At 50.7% G+C, this 19,487-nt stretch overlaps 1 protein-coding gene across 2 annotated transcripts in view; it reads left to right on the forward strand.

Moving 5' to 3' along the window:
- Positions 1–3,625: 3,625 nt before the first annotated feature.
- Positions 3,626–19,487, forward strand: part of LOC147118334 (protein mono-ADP-ribosyltransferase PARP14-like) — a 71,290-nt gene continuing 55,428 nt past the window's right edge. For both annotated transcript variants that reach the window (XM_085984400.1, XM_085984401.1), the window contains exons 1-2: positions 3,626–4,084; positions 5,869–5,993. In XM_085984400.1, coding sequence (XP_085840526.1) covers positions 3,916–4,084; positions 5,869–5,993 — 294 coding nt within the window. In that variant the 5' untranslated portion in view covers positions 3,626–3,915. The remainder of the gene's footprint in view (positions 4,085–5,868; positions 5,994–19,487) is intronic.

A 19,487-nucleotide genomic window follows, 5' to 3' on the forward strand; every position in this document is an offset into this window, starting at 1 on the left:
AAGTACAGAGGGTCAGAGGGACCTTGGTGTACATGTACATAGATCCCTGAAGGCAGCGGAACAGGTAGATAAGGTGGTTAAAAAGGCTTATGGGATACTTGCCTTCATTAGCAGAGGCATAGAATATAAGAGCAGGGAGGTTATGATGGAGCTGTACAAAACGCTGGTGAGGCCACAGCTGGAGTACTGTGTGCAGTTCTGGTCGCCTCACTATAGGAAGGATGTGATTGCTTTGGAGAGGGTGCAGAGAAGATTCACCAGGATGTTACCTGGGATGGAGCGCCTCAGCTATGAAGAAAGACTCAACAGGCTGGGGTTGTTTTCCTTGGAGCAAAGGAGGCTGAGGGGGGACCTGATTGAGGTGTACAAAATGATGAGGGGCATAGATAGGGTAGATAAAGAGGAACTTTTCCCCTTAGTAGGGGGGTCAATAACAAGGGGGCACAGATTCAGGGTAAGGGGCAGGAGATTTAGGGGGGATTTGAGGAGGAACTTTTTCACCCAGAGGGTGGTTGGAGTCTGGAACTCACTGCCTGAAAGGGTGGTAGAGGCAGGAACCCTCACAACATTCAAGAAGCATTTGGATGAGCACTTGAAATGCCATTGCATACAAGGCTATGGACCAAATGCTGGAAAATGGGGTTTGACTGGACAGGGATGGATGGGCGGCGCAGACACGATGGGCCGAAGGGCCTCTTTCTGTGCTGTAAAACTCTATGACTCTATGACTCTATGAGAACAACCCCAGCTTCTCCAGCCTCTCCACATCACTGAAGTCCCTCATCCCCGGTACCATTCTAGTAAATCTCCCCTTAACCTTCTCTGCTCCAAGGAGAACAATCCCAGCTTCTCCAGTCTCTCCACATCACTGAAGTCCCTCATCCCCTGGTACCATTCTAGTAAATCTCCCCTTAACCTTCTCTGCTCCAAGGAGAACAATCCCAGCTTCTCCAGTCTCTCCACATTAACTGAAGTCCCTCATCCCCGGTACCATTCTAGTAAATCTCCCCTTAACCTTCTCTGCTCCAAGGAGAACAATCCCAGCTTCTCCAGTCTCTCCACATCACTGAAGTCCCTCATCCCTGGTACCATTCTAGTAAATCTCCCCTTAACCTTCTCTGCTCCAAGGAGAACAATCCCAGCTTCTCCAGTCTCTCCACATTAACTGAAGTCCCTCATCCCCTGGTACCATTCTAGTAAATCTCCCCTTAACCTTCTCTGCTCCAAGGAGAACAATCCCAGCTTCTCCAGTCTCTCCACATCACTGAAGTCCCTCATCCCCTGGTACCATTCTAGTAAATCTCCCCTTAACCTTCTCTGCTCCAAGGAGAACAATCCCAGCTTCTCCAGTCTCTCCACATCACTGAAGTCCCTCATCCCTGGTACTATTCTAGTAAATCTCCCCTTAACCTTCTCTGCTCCAAGGAGAACAATCCCAGCTTCTCCAGTCTCTCCACATGTAACTGAAGTCCCTCATCCCCCGGTACCATTCTAGTAAATCTCCTCTGCACCCTCTCCAAGGCCTTGATATCCTTCCTAAAGTGTGGTGCCCAGAATTGAATGCAACACTCCAGCTGGGGCACAAGCAGTGTTTTATAAAGGTTTAGCAACAACTTCCTTGTTTTTCTACTCTGTTCCTCTATTAATAAAGCCAAGGTTCCCATATGTGAGAATAGGAACAAATCCAACAAATTGAATATATATTTATTCCACATTTTGTCCCACCTTGGTGTCATACTTGACTCTGAGATGAACTTCAAACCCCATATTCGCTCCATCGCTAAGACCACCTACTCCACCTCCGGACTCTGCCCCGCCTCAGCACATCTGCTGAAACCCTCATCCGTACTTCTGTTAACTCTTGACTTGACTATTCCAACGCTCTCCTGCACCCTTCATAAAATTTAAACTCGGCTGCCCGTGTCCTAACTCGCACCAAGTCTCATTCACCCATCACCCCTGTGCTCGCTGACCTACATTGGCTCCCGGTTAAGCAACGCCTCGATTATAAAATTCTCATCCTTATTTTTAAATCCCTCCATGGCCTCCTCCCTCCCTATCTCTGTAACCTCCTCCAGCCCTATAACCCTCCGAGATATCTGCGCTCCTCCAATTCTGGTCTCTTGAGGAGCCCTGATTATAATCGCTCCAGCATTGGTGGCCGTGCCTTCTGTTGCCTAGGCCCTAAGCTCTGGAATTCCCTCCCTAAACCTCTCCGCCTCGCTACCTCTCTTTCCTTCTTTAAGACGCTCCTTAAAACCGACCTCTTTGACCAAGCTTTTGGTCACCTGCCCTAATTTCTCCTGATGTGGATCGGTGTCAAATTTTGTTTGATAACGCTCCTGTGAAGCGCCTTGGGACGTTTTACTACATTAAAGGCGCTATGTAAGTACAAGTTGTTGTTGTTGCTGGGTATCCAGCCCTGTTGTCTGCAGGAGGGGAAGTTTTCGATTCAAAAAGCAATGGAGTTAAACATTGCTTTATTTGTGGTAGTCTACGCTTTTGTAAAGAAAGATTTGCATTTATATAGCACCTTTCACGACCACCGGATGTCTCAAAGCACTTTACAATGAAGTATTTTTGAAGTGCAGTCACTGTTGTAATGTGGGAAACGCGGCAGCCAATTTGCACCCAGCAAGCTCCCACAAACAGCAATGTGATAATGACCAGATTCTTCTTCTTAGGCAGTCCCTCGGAACCGAGGATGACTTGTTTCCACATTAAAAATGAGTTCTCAGGTGACTGATGAGTCCAATGCGGGACCTACAGTTTCTGTCACAGGTGGGGCAGACGGTGGGTGGGGTGCTTGGGTTGACGTGCGCTCCTTGCGCTGCCTGCGCTTGGCTTCCGCTTGCTCCCGGCGAAGAGACTCGAGGTGTTCGGCGCCTTCCCGGATGCTTCTCCTCCTCTTTGTGCGGTCTGGGGCCAGGGATTCCCAGGTATCGGTGGGGATGTTACACTTTTTTCAAGGAGGCTTGGAGGGTGTTTCCTCTGCCCGCCTGGGGCTCTCTTGCCGTGCCGGAGCTCCGAGTAGAGCGCTTGTTCTGGGAGTCTCGTATCGGGCATGCGGACAATGTGACCCGTCCAACGGAGCTGATCGAGCGTGGTCAAAGCTTCGATGCTGGGGATGTTGGCCTGAGCGAGAACACTGACGTTGGTGCGCCTAGCCTGCCAATGGATTTGCAGGATCTTGCGGAGGCAGCGTTGGTGGTACCTCTCCAGTGCTTTGAGGTGCCTGCTGTACATGGTCAATGACCAGATAATGTTATGTTGAGGAATAAATATTAGCCAGGACACCAGGGATAACTCCCCTGCTCTTCTTCGAAATAGTGGCCATGGGATCTCTTACGTCCGCCTGAGAGGGCAGACGGGGCCTCGGTTTAATGTCTCATCCGAAAGACGGCACCTCCGACAGTGCGGCGCTCCCTCAGCACTGCGCTAGAGTGTCAGCCTAGCTTTATGTGCTTCAAGTCCCTGGAGTGGGACTTGAACCCACAACCTTCTGACTCTGAGGCAACTGACTCACTTGTACTGTCTGCAATAACATGCAAGTAACAAGTGTAGCGTCATTGGTTCAGAGGTTGCAAGTAAGAGGCGTGTCTTAAGTGGAGGCGTGTCAGTTATTTTGAATTCTCGGTTTGCAGGGATAGGGAAGGACGACAGAGAGGTGGGGGGAAACTATTGGGATTGACTCTTTTAGTTGCCCTTTTCCCAAGACCTCGGTGGTCAAGAGGCAAGAGTCGAAAGGGGAGCCTGGAGGAGGAATGAGGTGGAGTTTTCAACCAGCTCTAAACTGCCAGAGTGGTTTGAAGAACAGCGAGCGAAAGAGAAAGTGTTTTCAAAGAGAGATACGCACACAAAAAAGGTTGTTTTAAGTTTGGGGGGGTTGGAGGGAAGAGAGAAAGATACCTCAAGATGAGCCAGGAATGTTTCCCCGTTTTGGTCGAGGTTTCAGCACCGAACGATGGGTTGGAAAAGGTGCTGAAAAGCTATTTCAGTGTCCAGAGAAAATCTGGGGGAGGCGATTGCCAACTGGTCTCCTTAACCAACACCACCTTCAGGGTCTCCTTCAGCAAGAAAGAAGGTAAGTGCTGTCTGACCCTGTGACTTGTGCATCAAGAAAAAAACGTCCCTTTTGGACAACGAAAGACCTCGGAACAAGAACGTTGTTGGGTTTTTGTTAAGTGTAATTTACAGGCAAGCTCAAAACCGAAAGTAACCGTTGGCAGCGTTTTCCCATAAATTGTAAGTTTCGCTTCTGAGTTTAACTGGAAACTGAAAGTGATTGCAATTCATCGAATCATAGAAATTTACAGCACAGAAGGAGGCCATTCGGCCCATCGTGTCTGTGCTGGCCGACAAACAGTTATCCAGCCTAATCCCACTTTCCAGCACTTGGTCCCTAGCCTTGTAGGTTGTGACACTTCAAATGCAAAGCCAAGTATTTTTAAAAATGTGATGAGGGTTTCTGCAGTACTGAGGGAGCCTTGCCCTGTTGGAGGGGCTGTACTGAGGGAGCCCTCCGACAGTGCGGCGCTCCCTCAGTACCGCCCCTCCGACAGTGCGGCGCTCCCTCAGTACCGCCCCTCCGACAGTGCGGCGCTCCCTCAGTACCGCCCCTCCGACAGTGCGGCGCTCCCTCAGTACCGCCCCTCCGACAGTGCGGCGCTCCCTCAGTACCGCCCCTCCGACAGTGCGGCGCTCCCTCAGTACCGCCCCTCCGACAGTGCGGCGCTCCCTCAGTACCGCCCCTCCGACAGTGCGGCGCTCCCTCAGTACCGCCCCTCCGACAGTGCGGCGCTCCCTCAGTACCGCCCCTCCGACAGTGCGGCGCTCCCTCAGTACCGCCCCTCCGACAGTGCGGCGCTCCCTCAGTACCGCCCCTCCGACAGTGCGGCGCTCCCTCAGTACCGCCCCTCCGACAGTGCGGCGCTCCCTCAGTACCGCCCCTCCGACAGTGCGGCGCTCCCTCAGTACCGCCCCTCCGACAGTGCGGCGCTCCCTCAGTACCGCCCCTCCGACAGTGCGGCGCTCCCTCAGTACCGCCCCTCCGACAGTGCGGCGCTCCCTCAGTACCGCCCCTCCGACAGTGCGGCGCTCCCTCAGTACCGCCCCTCCGACAGTGCGGCGCTCCCTCAGTACCGCCCCTCCGACAGTGCGGCGCTCCCTCAGTACCGCCCCTCCGACAGTGCGGCGCTCCCTCAGTACCGCCCCTCCGACAGTGCGGCGCTCCCTCAGTACCGCCCCTCCGACAGTGCGGCGCTCCCTCAGTACCGCCCCTCCGACAGTGCGGCGCTCCCTCAGTACCGCCCCTCCGACAGTGCGGCGCTCCCTCAGTACCGCCCCTCCGACAGTGCGGCGCTCCCTCAGTACCGCCCCTCCGACAGTGCGGCGCTCCCTCAGTACCGCCCCTCCGACAGTGCGGCGCTCCCTCAGTACCGCCCCTCCGACAGTGCGGCGCTCCACCAGTGCGGCGCCCCTCCGACAGTGCGGCGCTCCACCAGTGCGGCGCCCCTCCGACAGTGCGGCGCTCCACCAGTGCGGCGCCCCTCCGACAGTGCGGCGCTCCACCAGTGCGGCGCCCCACCGACAGTGCGGCGCTCCACCAGTGCGGCGCTCCCGCAGTGCGGCGCTCCACCAGTGCGGCGCTCCTGCAGTACTGGCACCAGGAGTGTCGGCCTCGATTATGGAGCACTCGTCTCTGGAGCGGGGACGCAAAACCACGACCTTCTGATGCGAGAGTAACAAAAGAAAAACTTTAGTTCTTCAAATCAAAATTATCGCAGTCCCTTTGATTATAATGAATGGCTAAATATGTAGGGACTTCCCTGCACCACTGACCTCCATTCATCTGTTTTACTCCTTAAGCACAAGGAAGAGTGCTGCAGCAACAGCACCACGTTGTAAAAATAAACTCTGGCGATTTGTACGTGACTGTTCGAGGAATTGAAAATGCCGATACAACCTCCTCAGGGGAGTCGATTCAATGTCAGGTAAGAACACAGCAATACATCGCAAGTCAGCGAGGTCAGTGTATCTGGAGCGAGTTACTCCAAACCCAGGTGGGTCAGTGTATCTGGAGAGCGTCACTCCAAACCCAGGTGGGTCAGTGTATCTGGGTACGGTCACTCCAAACCCAGGTGGGTCAGTGTATCTGGAGAGTGTCACTCCAAACCCAGGTGGGTCAGTGTATCTGGGTACGGTCACTCCAAACCCAGGTGGGTCAGTGTATCTGGAGAGAGTCACTCCAAACCCAGGTGGGTCAGTGTATCTGGAGAGAGTCACTCCAAACCCAGGTGGGTCAGTGTATCTGGAGAGAGTCACTCCAAACCCAGGTGGGTCAGTGTATCTGGGTACGGTCACTCCAAACCCAGGTGGGTCAGTGTATCTGGAGAGTGTCACTCCAAACCCAGGTGGGTCAGTGTATCTGGAGAGAGTCACTCCAAACCCAGGTGGGTCAGTGTATCTGGGTACGGTCACTCCAAACCCAGGTGGGTCAGTGTATCTGGAGAGAGTCACTCCAAACCCAGGTGGGTCTGTGTATCTGGAGAGCGTCACTCCAAACCCAGGTGGGTCAGTGTATCTGGAGAGCGTCACTCCAAACCCAGGTGGGTCAGTGTATCTGGGTACGGTCACTCCAAACCCAGGTGGGTCAGTGTATCTGGGTACGGTCACTCCAAACCCAGGTGGGTCAGCGTATCTGGAGAGAGTCACTCCAAACCCAGGTGGGTCAGTGTATCTGGAGAGAGTCACTCCAAACCCAGGTGGGTCAGTGTATCTCAAGAGAGGGTATCCACCCCATAACCAGAAACGCCTATTTCCACTTCCGTAACATCGCCCGTCTCCGCCCTTACCTCAGCTCATCCGCTGCTGAAACCCTCATCCGGGCCTTTGTTACCTCCTAGATTTGTTTATTCCAACGCGCTCCTGGCTGGCCTCCCACATTCCACCCTACATGAACATGAGGTTATCCAAAACTCGCCTGCCCGTGTCCTAACTCGCACCAAGTCCCGTTCACCCATCACCCCTGTGCTCGCTGACCTACATGGGCTCCCGGTGAAACAACACCTCGATTTCAAAACTCTGCTGTTTGTTTTCAAATCCCTCCGTGGCCTCGCCCCTCCCTATCACTGTAATCTCCTCCAGCCCCACAAACCCCCGAGGTATCTGCGCTCCTCCACTTCTGCCCTCTTGAGCATCCCTGATTATAATCGCTCAATCTTTGGTGGCCGTGCCTTCAGCTGCCTAGGCCCAAAGCTCTGGAATCCCCTGCCTAAACCTCTCGGACTCTCTACCTCTCTTTCTTCCTTGAAGACGCTCCTTAAAACCTACTTCTTTGACCAAGCTTTTCTACCCTAATTTCTTCTTATGTGGCTCGGTGTCAAATTTTTTTGTCTGATAGTATTCCTATGAAGCGCCTTGGGACGTTTCACAATGTTAAAGGCGCTATATAAATACAAGTTATTGTTGTTGAGTGTCACTCCAAACCCAGGTTGGTCAGTGTATCCGGGTACAGTCCTTCCAAATCCAGGTAGGTCATTCATCGTCAGATCTGGTTGGACCACATAAAGCACTGTCGGGTCCTGCTCTCCTTGGCCAAAACTGCTCATTATTCCAGGATCATTCAGGAATGCAATGATAACCACGACAAACCGTCTTCTTAAACCCCTCTCCCCTGCCTCCTCCACCCCCACCTGCAACAAGCGCGATGGACTTCTTTGTCACTAAGATTGAGACCATCCGTTCAGCTGCCTCTGCCACTTCCCTTCCTTCCCCTAGCCCACCGGGCCAAACTTCCTCTAAGGAGCTGCCCTAGCCTTGAACTCGCATGTTTCTCTCCTATCTCCCCTCTTGTCCATGAGACCCACCTCCTGCTCCCTCGACCCTGTTCCCACCAAACTGCTGACCACCCAACTTCCTTTCCTGGCCCCCATGCCGGCTGACATCTCCTCAGGTATTGTCCCCAACCCACTCAAATCTGCCGTCATCACTCCCCTCCTCAAATGACCCCTCTGACCTTTGAAAACTACCACCATATCTTCAATCTCCCTTTCCTCTCCAAAATCCTTGAACGTGCTGTCGCCTCCCAAATCCGTGCTCATTTTCCCCACAACTGTATGGGTAGAATTGAGAAATACTAAGGGGAAAAAAACATTAGTGGGAGTGGTATATAGACCTCCAAACAGTAAGGCGGAGGTTGGGGATGGCATTAAAAGGGAAATTAAAGAAGCATGCAATAAGGGCACAGCAGTCATCATGGGTGACTTTAATCTACATATAGATTGGGCCAACCAAATTAGTAGCAATACTGTGGAGTAGGAATTCCTGGAGTGTTTACGGGATGGTTTCCTGGACCAATATGTCGAGGAACCAACCAGAGATCAGGCCATCTTAGACTGGGTATTATGTAACGAGAAAGGATTAATTAGCAATCTTGTTGTACGAGGCCCCTTGGGTCGGAGCGATCGTAATATGATCGAATTCTTCATTAAGATGGAGAATGAAGTAGTTGACTCAGAGACAAGGGTCCTCAATTTAAATAAAGGAAACTACGATGGTCTAAGGAGCGAGTTGGGTAGGATTGATTGGGGAATGTCACTCAAAGGGTTGACGGTGGATAGGCAATGGCAAACATTCAAAGACTGAATGGATGAGCTACAGAATTTGTTATTCCCAGTTTGGCATAAAAATAAAACAAAAAAAGGTGACTCAACCGTGGCTAACAAGGGAAATTAGGGATAGCATAAGATCCAAGGAGAGGACATATAAATTGGCTAGAAAAAGCAATAATCCTGAGGATTGGGAGCAGTTTAGGAGTCAACAAAGGAGGACAAAGGGATTAATTAAGAAAGGGAAAATAGAATATGAGAGTAAGCTAGCAGGGAACATAAAAACTGACTGTAAAAGCTTTTATAGATATGTGAAGAGAAAAAGATTGGTGAAGTCAAGCGTAGGTCCCTTACAGTCAGAATCAGGGGAATTTATAATGGGAAACAAGGAAATGGCAGACCAACGAAATACATACTTTGGTTCTGCCTTCACAAAGGAGGACACAAATAACCTCCCAGAGATGCCGGGGAACATAGGGTCTGATGAAAGGGAGGAACTGAAAGAAATCAGTATTTGTAGGGAAATGGTGTTAGGGAAAATTGATGGGACTGAAGGCCGATAAATCCCCAGGGCCTGATGGTCTATATCCCAGGGTACTTAAGGAGGTGGCCCTAGAGATAGTAGATGCATTTCTGGTCATCTTCCAGAACTCGATAGACTCTGGAACGGTACCCATGGATTGGAGGGTAGCTAATGTTACCCCACTATTCAAAAAAGGTGGTAGAGAAAAAGCGGGGAATTATAGATCGGTAAGCCTGACATCGGTAGTGGGGAAAATGCTAGAGTCTATTATAAAAGATGTAATAGCAGAGCACTTGGAAAGCAGTGACAGGATCGGACAAAGTCAACATGGATTTACAAAAGGTAAATCATGCTTGACTAATCTACTGGAATTTTTTGAGGATGTAACTGGTAAAATAGATAAGGGAGAACCAGTGGATGTGGTGTATTTGGACTTTCAGAAGGCTTTCGATAAGGTCCCACATAAGAGATTAGCGTGTAAAGTTAAGGCACATGGGATTGGGGGCAAGGTATTGACTTGGATAGAGAACTGGTTGGTGGACAGAAAGCAAAGAGTTGGAATAAACGGGTCGTTTTCCGAGTGGCAGGCAGTGACTAGTGGGGTACCGCAAGGATCGGTCCTAGGACCCCAGCTGTTCACAATATATATTAATGATCTGGACGAGGGACTTGGATGTAATATCTCCAAATTTGCAGACGACACAAAGCTGGGTGGGAGGGTAAGCTGTGAGGAGGATGTCGAGAAACTCCAGTACGATTTGGACAGATTGGGTGATTGGGCAGAAACATGGCAAATGCACTATAATGTGGATAAATGTGAGGTTATCCACTTTGGTGGCAAAAACAGGAAGGCAGATTATTATTTGAATGGCAATAGATTGGGAGAAGGGGAAGTGCAAAGAGACCTGGGTGTTCTTGTGCACCAGTCGCTGAAGGTAAGCATGCAGGTACAGCAGGCGTTTAAGAAGACAAATAGTATGTTGGCCTTCGTAGCAAGAGGGTTCGAGTACAGGAACAAGGATGTCTTGCTACAGTTGTACAGGGCCTTGGTGAGACCACACCTTGAGTATTGTGTGCAGTTTTGGTCACCTTACCTGAGGAAGGACGTTCTTGCCATGGAGGGAGTGCAGTGAAGATTCACCAGGCTGATACCTGGGATGGCAGGAATGACGTATGAGGAGAGATTGTGTCGATTGGGCTTATACTCACTGGAGTTTAGAAGAATGAGAGGGGATCTCATCGAAACCTATAAAATTCTGTCAGGTCTGGACAGACTAGATGCAGGAAGGATGTTTCTGATGGCCGGGGAGTCCAGAACCAGGGGTCATAGTCTAAGGATAAAGGGTAAGCCATTTAGGACTGAAATGAGGAGGAATTTCTTCACCCAGAGAGTGGTGAACCTGTGGAATTCTCTGCCACAGAGGGCGGTGGAGGCCAGTTCATTAAATATATTCAAGAAAGAATTGGATATATTTCTTAAGGCTAAAGGGATCAAGGGATATGGGGAGAAGGCAGGGACCGGGTACTGAATTTGGATGATCAGCCATGATCTCATTGAATGGCGGAGCAGGCTCGAAGGGCCGAATGGCCTACTCCTGCTCCTATCTTCTATGTTTCTAACCAGGGCTTTGTATAGCTGCAGTATAACTTTTACCCCCTTGTATTCTGGTCCTCTAGATATAAAGGCCAGCATTCCATTAGCCTTTCTGATTATTTTCTGTACCTGTTCATGACATTTTAATGATCTATGTACCTGGACCTCCCAAGTCTACTGTTTTTAGCTTTTCACCATTTAGAAAGTACCCTGTTCTATCCTTTTTAAGTCCAAAGTGCATGACCTCACATTTGCTTACATTGAAATCCATTTGCCACAGTTTTGCCCATTCACTTAATCTATCAATATCTCTTTGTAGTGTTATGCTTTCATCTACACTGCCTATAATGCCGCCTATCTTTGTGTCATCGGCAAATTTCGATATGTGGCTTTCTATTCCATTATCTAAGTCGTTAATAAATACAGTGAATAGTTGAGGCCCCAACACCGATCCCTGCGGGACACCACTAGTCACATCCTGCCAATTTGAGTACTTACCCATTATCCCCACTCTCTGTCTCCTGCCGCTCAGCCAATTTCTTAAGCAGGTCAATAATTTGCCTTCAACTCCGTGGGCTTCTACCTTAACTAACAGTCTCTTATGAGGGACATTATCAAATGCCTTCTGGAAGTCCATATAAATAACATCCATCGACATTCCCCTGTCCACTACTTTAGTCATCTCTTCAAAAAATTCCATCAGGTTTGTCAGGCATGACCTACCTTTCACAAATCCATGCTGGCTCCCTCTGATCAGCTGAAAATTTTCAAGGTGTTCAGTCATCCTATCCTTAATTATAGATTCTAGTAATTTCCCAACAACAGATGTTAGACTAACTTGTCTAAAATTCTCTGGTTTCCCCCTCTCTCCATTCTTAAATAGCGGAGCAACATGTGCAATTTTCCAATCTAAAGGAATGGTTCCTGAGTTGAGAGAACTTTGGAAGATTATAGTTAGGGCACCTGCAATGTGCTCACCTACTTCCTTTACAACATCTTCCTCCTCCAACGCCTCTCCTTCATTGTCCAACTGGGTGGGACTGCCCTCGCCTGGTTCCATCCTTCTCTATCCAGTCACAGTCAGAGAATCACCTGCGATGGCTTCTCTTCCTGCTCCCGCACCGTTACCTCTGATGTCCCCCAAGCATCTATCCTTGGCCCCCTCCTGTTTCTCATCTATATGCTGCCCCTCGGTGACATCATCCAAAAATACGACGCCAGGTTCCACATGTACGCTGACGACACCCAGCTCTACCTCACCACCGCCTCTCTTAACCCCTCCATTGTCTCTGATTTGTCATGCTGCTTTTCTGACATCCAGTCCTGGATGAGCAGAGATTTCCTCCAACTAAATATTGGGAAGACCGAAGCCAATGCATTCGGTCCCCGCCACACATTCCGTTCCCTTGTCACTGTCTGAGGCTGACTTGGCATCCATTTTGACCCTGAGATGAGCAGCAGGGTGTGATTTGAGCAGATTGGTAGCTGCAGAAATGTCATAGTGAATGGAAGTCCAATGGCTAGACAGTTGGGAATTTGAAAGTGCAGTGGTAAGCGACTTGGGGAAGAGATTGTCCAGGGGCAGACATGTTGGAAGTGGGATTGATAGGGGGGATGTGAGTGGAGCGCAATACAAGCAAGTGGCCTTATCTGTGATTGACATGATGGGAGTAAAGAGGCCTCTTTTTTTAATTCGTTCATGGGCTGTGGGCGTCGCTGGTGAGGCCAGCATTTATTGCCCATCCCTAGTTGCCCTTGAGAAGGTGGTGGTGAGCCGCCGCCTTGAACCGCTACAGTCCATGTGGTGAAGGTACTCCCACAGTGCTGTTAGGGAGGACGTTCCAGGATTTCGACCCAGCGACGATGAAGGATTGGCGATATATACTTCTAAGGCAGGATGGTGTGTGACTTGGAGGGGAACTTGGAGGTGGTGGTGTTCCCATGCGCCTGCTGCTCTTGTCCTTCTAGGTGGTGGAGATCGCGGGTTTGGGAGGTGCTGCCGAAGAAGCCTTGGCGAGTTGCTGCAGTGCCTCTTGTAGATGGTACACACTGCAGCCACGGTACGCCGGTGGTGGAGGGAGTGAATGTTTAAGGTGGTGGATGGGGTGCCAATCAAGCGGGCTGCTTTGTCCTGGATGGTGTCGAGCTTCTTGAGTGTTGTTGGAGCTGCACTCGTCCAGGCAAGTGGAGAGTATTCCATCACACTCCTTACTTGTGCCTTGTAGATGGTGGAAAGGCTTTGGGGAGTCAGGAGGTGAGACACTCGCCGCAGAATACCCAGCCTCTGACCTGCTGTTGTTGCCACAGTATTTATGTGGCCGGTCCAGTTAAGTTTCTGGTCAATGGTGACCCCCAGGATGTTGATGGTGGGGGATTCGGCGATGGTAATGCCGTTGAATGTCAAGGGGCAGTGGTTAGACTCTCGCTTGTTGGAGATAGTCATTGCCTGGCACTTCTGAGGCGCGAATGTTAATGGAGAGAGCAATGGAGGATAGGAGGCAAGTGAGCTCAGAGGCGAGACAGCATGATGAGTGGAGATGGAGGTTGAAATCACCGAGGCTGAGAAGTTGCTCGGTGCAGAGACTGAGGGGGAGCTGAGGGAGGAAAGCAGTGAAGATATCTCAGTGAGAAACTTGGCAGTGTACTTGGGTGGGCGGTAGAGAGCGAGATTTTAAAGGCGAGGCGAGAGGGGTGGAACAAGGTGAGATGATCAAAGGAGGAGAAGGTGCCAGAGAAATGGGGGGACAGACCAAGGTGTGTTTTGGTGATCAGAGCCATACCGCCACCACGGCAGTCTGGGCGGGGCAAGTGGTGGAAGGTATAGCCGGGCGGGGAGGCTTCATTTAGGGGTAAGGTGTCATCACCCCTCAGCTAGGTTTCTGTCAAAGCCATGATGTCGATGCTAATGTTGCCTTTAAGCTGTGCAGCTGCGCAGCTCTCTGGACCTCCAGCGCAGCCGGCCCACTGGCTTTCCAGTGCCAAAAAACGCGCGTGCGCGGTATTTTGAATGGGCCGCGCTGGCCTTTAAAGGGGCCACGCACCCAATGAAAATGAACAGGAACATTGGTCGATGTAATCACACACAATAAGCTCATGGATGGCACGGGCCTTGTTGATGTGAGCGGACATTCTGGAGGGAGATGCGGAGAAGGACGGTGATAGCCGATCCGCTGGCAGAGACCGCAGGGTCAACGCTGGGAGGGGTGAATGGGACAGGAAGGAGATTGGCAAGATTAGCCCCCAGCGGGCGCGCTGGGCGGGAAGGTCAGCGAAAGAGTAGGATGGGGCAGTTGGGGAGTGGGGGGGGGAGGTTGCTGCTGATAAGGGGGCAGCAACGAGTGCCTCGATGGGCTCTTCGGAGGATGTCAACGTAGGCACAGAGGGAAGCTGTAGGCTTATCTAAGAGGGAGTCAAGCCTGGGACGGCGGCCGGAGAGTAGAAGATCAAGGAGTGCTGAAGGGTTGGGATAGGAGTTTGTGGGGGGTGGGGACTGAGTACCCGAGAGGGGCGAGTGAAAGGAGGCATGACAACAGGAGAGAGGAGTCTAAGAGGTAAAGAGAAAATATAATGATGGGCTCAGGTCTGGAGCGGCAGCAAGTGAATGCACACTGGAAAACTCAAGGTACATAGGCCTGATTACGTAGCAATTATTAGGATACATATATCCTGGTAGTAAAAATATTGTTAGAAGTGGAAAAGGTAGAAGCAATGGCAGGGGTGAAAGTTGATAGCCAGGATGTACTAGAAAGGCTGGGTATGCTTAGAGTGGACAAGTCGCCTGGTCCAGATGGCTTGCATCCCAGGTTGCTAAGGGAATTGGGGGAGGAGATAGCGGAAGGGCTTGCCATAATTTTCCAATCTTCCCTAGATGCGGGGGAGGTGCCTGAAGATTGGAAAGTGGCAAATGTGACACCATTGTTGAAGAAAGGGTGTAAGGACAATCCTAGTAACTACAGGCCGGTCAGTTTAACATCAGTGGTGGGTAAAGTTTTAGAAACAATAATCAAGGAAAAATAATGGGCACTTGGAGAGGTTTAAGCTAATTAAGGAGAGCCAACACGGATTTATAAAAGGAAGTTTGTGTTTGACTAATCTAATTGAATGTTTTGATGAAGTAACAGAGAGGATTGATGAAGGGAATGCATTGGATGTTGTCTACATGGATTTTCGGAAGGCGTTTGACAAAGCACCACATAGAAGGCTGGTTAACAAAATGGAGGCTCATGGAATAGGTGGGTCAGTGGCAGCTTGGATAAGGAATTGGCTTAAGGACAGAAAACAGCGAGTTGTGGTAAATGGATATTTTTCAGACTGGAGGATGGTAGACAGTGGTGTTCCCCAAGGGTCAGTGCTGGGGCCACTGCTTTTTTTGATATATATAAATGACCAGGATATTGAAATACAGAGTAGACTTTCTAAATTTGCCGATGACACCAAACTTGGGGGTGTGGTAAACAGTGAGGATGATAGCAATCGACTGCAACAGGACATAGAAAGGCTAGCAGAATGGGCAGACAAGTGGCAGATGGAATTTAATACAGATTGTACAAGTGTGAGGTGATGCATTTTGGCAGACGGGACTGGGAGTTAATGTGCATAGGTCCCTGAAGGTGGCGGGACATATTGAGAGTGTGGTTAACAAAGCATATGGGATCTTGGGCTTCATAGATAGAGGTATTGAGTACAAAAGTAGAGAAGTTATGCTGAACCTTTATAAAGCGCTGGTTAGGCCACAACTGGAGTATTGCATCCAGTTCTGGTCACCACACTTTAGGAAGGATGTGAAGGCCCTTGAGAGGGTGCAGAGGAGATTTACCAGAATGGTTCCGGGGATGGGGGATCTTAGCTACAAGGACAGGCTGGAGAAGCTGGAATTGTTTTCATTAAAGCAAAGGAGGTTGAGGGGTGATTCGATAGAGGTGTACAAGATTATGACGGGTTTGGATAGGCTAGACAGGGAAAGGCTGTTCCCACTAGTTGATGGTACAAGGACTAGGGGACACAGATTTAAGGTTTGGGTAAGAGATACAGGGGGGGATGTGAGGAAAATCTTTTTTATGCAGCGAGTGGTGAGGACCTGGAACCATTCTGGTAAATCTCCTCTGCACCCTCTCAAGGGCCTTCACATCCTTCCTAAAGTGTGGTGACCAGAACTGGACGCAATACTCCAGTTGTGGCCTAACCAACGCTTTATAAAAGTACAGCATAGCTTCTCCACTTTTGTACTCAATACCTCTATCTATGAAGCCCAAGATCCCATATGCTTTGTTAACCACTCTCTCAATATATCCTGCCACCATCAGGGACCTACGCACATTAACTCCCAGGTCCCTCTGTCCCTGCACACTCTTTAAAACTGTGCCATTAAGTGTATATTGCCTCTCCCTGTTCCCTCTGCCAAAATACATCACCTCACACTTCTCTGTATTAAATTCCATCTGCCATTTGTCTGCCCATTCTGCTAGCCTTTCTATGTCATGTTGCAGTCGATTGGTATCATCCTCACTGTTTGCTACACCCCCAAGTTTGGTGTCATCGGCAAATTTAGGAGTAGATTTTATTTCTCACAGGAGGCTGCAAAAGCAAAATACTGCGGATGCTGGATATCTGAAATAAAAACGTAAATAGCTGGAAATGCTCAGCAGGTCAGGCAGCATCCATGGAGAGAGAAACAGAGTTAACGTCTCGGTTCGATGACCCTTCGTCAGAACAGGAAAAAGTTAGGCATGTAGCAGATTTTAAGCAAGTGTAGGGGCAGGGAAAGTGGGCTTGGAGAGGAAAGAACAAAGAGAAGGCCTGTGATAGGATGGAAGGCAGGAGAGATGAAATGGCAAAAGGGATGATGGTGCAAGGCAAAAGGAGATGGTAACGGGAGAAGTAAAGAAACAAAAGATGGGTCTACAAGAAGTGTGAATGGATATAGCCCCTACGTTTGCTTAAAAATCTGTTACATCTCTAACTTTTTCCAGTTCTGACGAAAGGTCATAGACCTGTTTCTCTCTCCATGGATGCAGAGTGAATTTCTTGGCCGGGGACCAGACTATAGCAAAAAATAAAGCTGAAAAACCAGTCAGACCGGTTAAACAGAAAACACTGGGAACAACTCAGCAGGTCAGGCAGCATTCCGTGGATTCTGCTGACTATTTCCAGAATTTCCTGTTTTTATTTCAGATTTCCAGCACTCGCAGTATCCTGCTTTTGTTTTGGACCTCTTCTTCTTAGGCAGTCCCTCGGAACCGAGGATGACTTGCTTCCACATTAACAATGAGTTCTCAGGTGACTGATGAGTCCAATGCGGGACCTACAGTCTCTGTCACAGGTGGGGCAGACGGTGGTTGAAGGGGCGGGTGGGTGGGGTGCTTGGGTTGACGTGTGCTCCTTGCGCTGCCTGCGCTTGGGTTCCGCTTGCTCCTGGCGAAGAGACTCAAGGTGTTCGGCGCCTTCCCGGATGCTTCTCCACTTTGTGCGGTCTTGGGCCAGGGATTCCCAGGTGTCGGTGGGGTTGTTACACTTTTTCAAGGAGGCTTTGAGGGTGTCCTTGAAGTGTTTCCTCTGCCCACCTGGGGCTCTCTTGCCGTGCCGGAGCTCTGAGTAGAGCGCTTGTTTTGGGAGTCTCGTATCGGGCATGCGGACAATGTGACCCGTCCATCGGAGCTGATTGAGCGTGGTCAAAGCTTCGATGCTGGGGATGTTGGCCTGAGCGAGAACACTGACGTTGGTGCACCTATCCTGCCAATGGATTTGCAGGATCTTGCGGAGGCAGCGTTGGTGGTACCTCTCCAGTGCTTTGAGGTGCCTGCTGTACATGGTCCATGTCTCTGAGGCATACAGCAGGGCGGGTATCACTGCTGCTCTGTAGACCATGAGCTTGGTGCTGGGTTTGAGGTCCTGGTCTTCAAACACTCTCTTCCTCAGGCGACCGAAGGCTGCACTGGCACACTGAAGGCGGTGTTGGACTTCATCGTCGACGTCTGCCCTTGTTGACTGTAGGCTCCTGAGGTATGGAAAGTGGTCCGCGTTGTCCAAGGCCTTGTCGTGGATTTTGATAATCGGGGGGCAGTACTGTGTGGCGGGGGCAGGTTGGTAGAGGACCTTTGTCTTACGGATGTTTAGAGTAAGGCCCATGCTCTCGTACGCTTCGGTGAAGGTGTTGACGATGGTTTGAAGTTCGACCTCCGAGTGAGCGCAGACGCAAGCGTCGTCTGCATACTGTAATTCGACTGTAGTACTGTATTTATATAGCGCCTTTAACGTAGTATAACACCCCAAGGCGCTGCACATACCCACCTTTGCCCCATACCTCTTAATACCTTTGGTTAACAGAAATCTATCAATCTCCAATTTAAAATTAATAATTGACCTAGCATAAACAGAGTTCCAAACTTCTACCACCCTTTGCGTATAGAAGTGTTTGCCAGTTTCACTCCTGAAAGGTCTGGCTCTAATTTTTAGACTCTGCCCCCTGGTCCTAGAATCCCCAAACAGCGGAAACAGTTTCTCTCTATCTACCCTATCGGTTCCCCTTAATATCTTGAAAACTTCGATCAAATCACCCCCTAACCTTCTAAATTCCATGGAATACAACCCTAATTTGTGTAATCTCTCCTCGTAACTTAACCTTTTAGAGTCCGGGTTTCATTCCGGTAAACCTACACTGCACTCCCTCCAAGGCCAATATATCCTTCTTGGGTGCGTTAGGGCTAAAATGCAACCATTTAGAGCCAGGGAACTTAAACAGTGGAAGACTTGAGATTGGTGGGGAGGGAAAGGGTGAAGGATGGCCCAGGATAGAGTTGCACAGCAAAGGAGCTCCCTAGGGCGCAGCAGCCCAGGACTCAAAGCAGGTGGGTCAGCCTTTATGGGTACTCTAAATAGCGCTGCACTGTTCGAGGGTCAGTACTGAGGGAGTGCTGCAGTGTCGGAGGGGCAGTACTGAGGGAGCGCTGCACTGTCGGAGGGACAGTACTGAGGGAGTGCCTCATTGTGGGAGGGACAATACTGAGGGAGTGCCTCATTGTGGGAGGGTCAGTACTGAGGGAGCGCTGCACTGTGGGAGGGTCAGTACTGAGGGAGCGCTGCAGTGTCGGAGGGGCAGTACTGGGGGAGCGCTGCACTGTAGGAGGGACAGTACTGAGGGAGTGCCTCATTGTGGGAGGGTCAGTACTGAGGGAGCGCTGCACTGTGGGAGGGTCAGTACTGGGAGCGCTGCACTGTGGGAGGGTCAGTACTGGGAGCGCTGCACTGTGGGAGGGTCAGTACTGGGAGCGCTGCACTGTCGGAGGGTCAGTACTGAGGGAGCGCTGCACTGTCGGAGGGTCAGTACTGAGGGAGCGCTGCACTGTCGGAGGGGCAGTACTGAGGGGGCGCCGCACTGTCGGAGGGGCAGTACTGAGGGAGCGCTGCACTGTCGGAGGGGCAGTACTGAGGGAGCGCTGCACTGTCGGAGAGTCAGTACTGTGGGAGCGCTGCACTGTGGGAGGGTCAGTACTGAGGGAGCGCTGCACTGTCGGAGAGTCAGTACTGAGGGAGTGCCTCATTGTGGGAGGGTCAGTACTGAGGGAGCGCTGCACTGTCGGAGGGGCAGTACTGAGGGAGCGCTGAACTGTGGGAGGGTCAGTACTGAGGGAGCGCTGCACTGTCGGAGGGGCAGTACTGAGGGAGCGCTGCACTGTGGGAGGGACAGTACTGAGGGTGTGCTGCACTGTTGGAGGGGCAGTACTGAGGGAGCGCTGAACTGTGGGAGGGTCAGTACTGAGGGAGC

Source organism: Somniosus microcephalus, chromosome 4 (assembly GCF_052327205.1).
Source record: "Somniosus microcephalus isolate GS21.2 chromosome 4, FLI_Smic_1.0, whole genome shotgun sequence".
Classification (NCBI taxonomy): domain Eukaryota; kingdom Metazoa; phylum Chordata; class Chondrichthyes; order Squaliformes; family Somniosidae; genus Somniosus; species Somniosus microcephalus.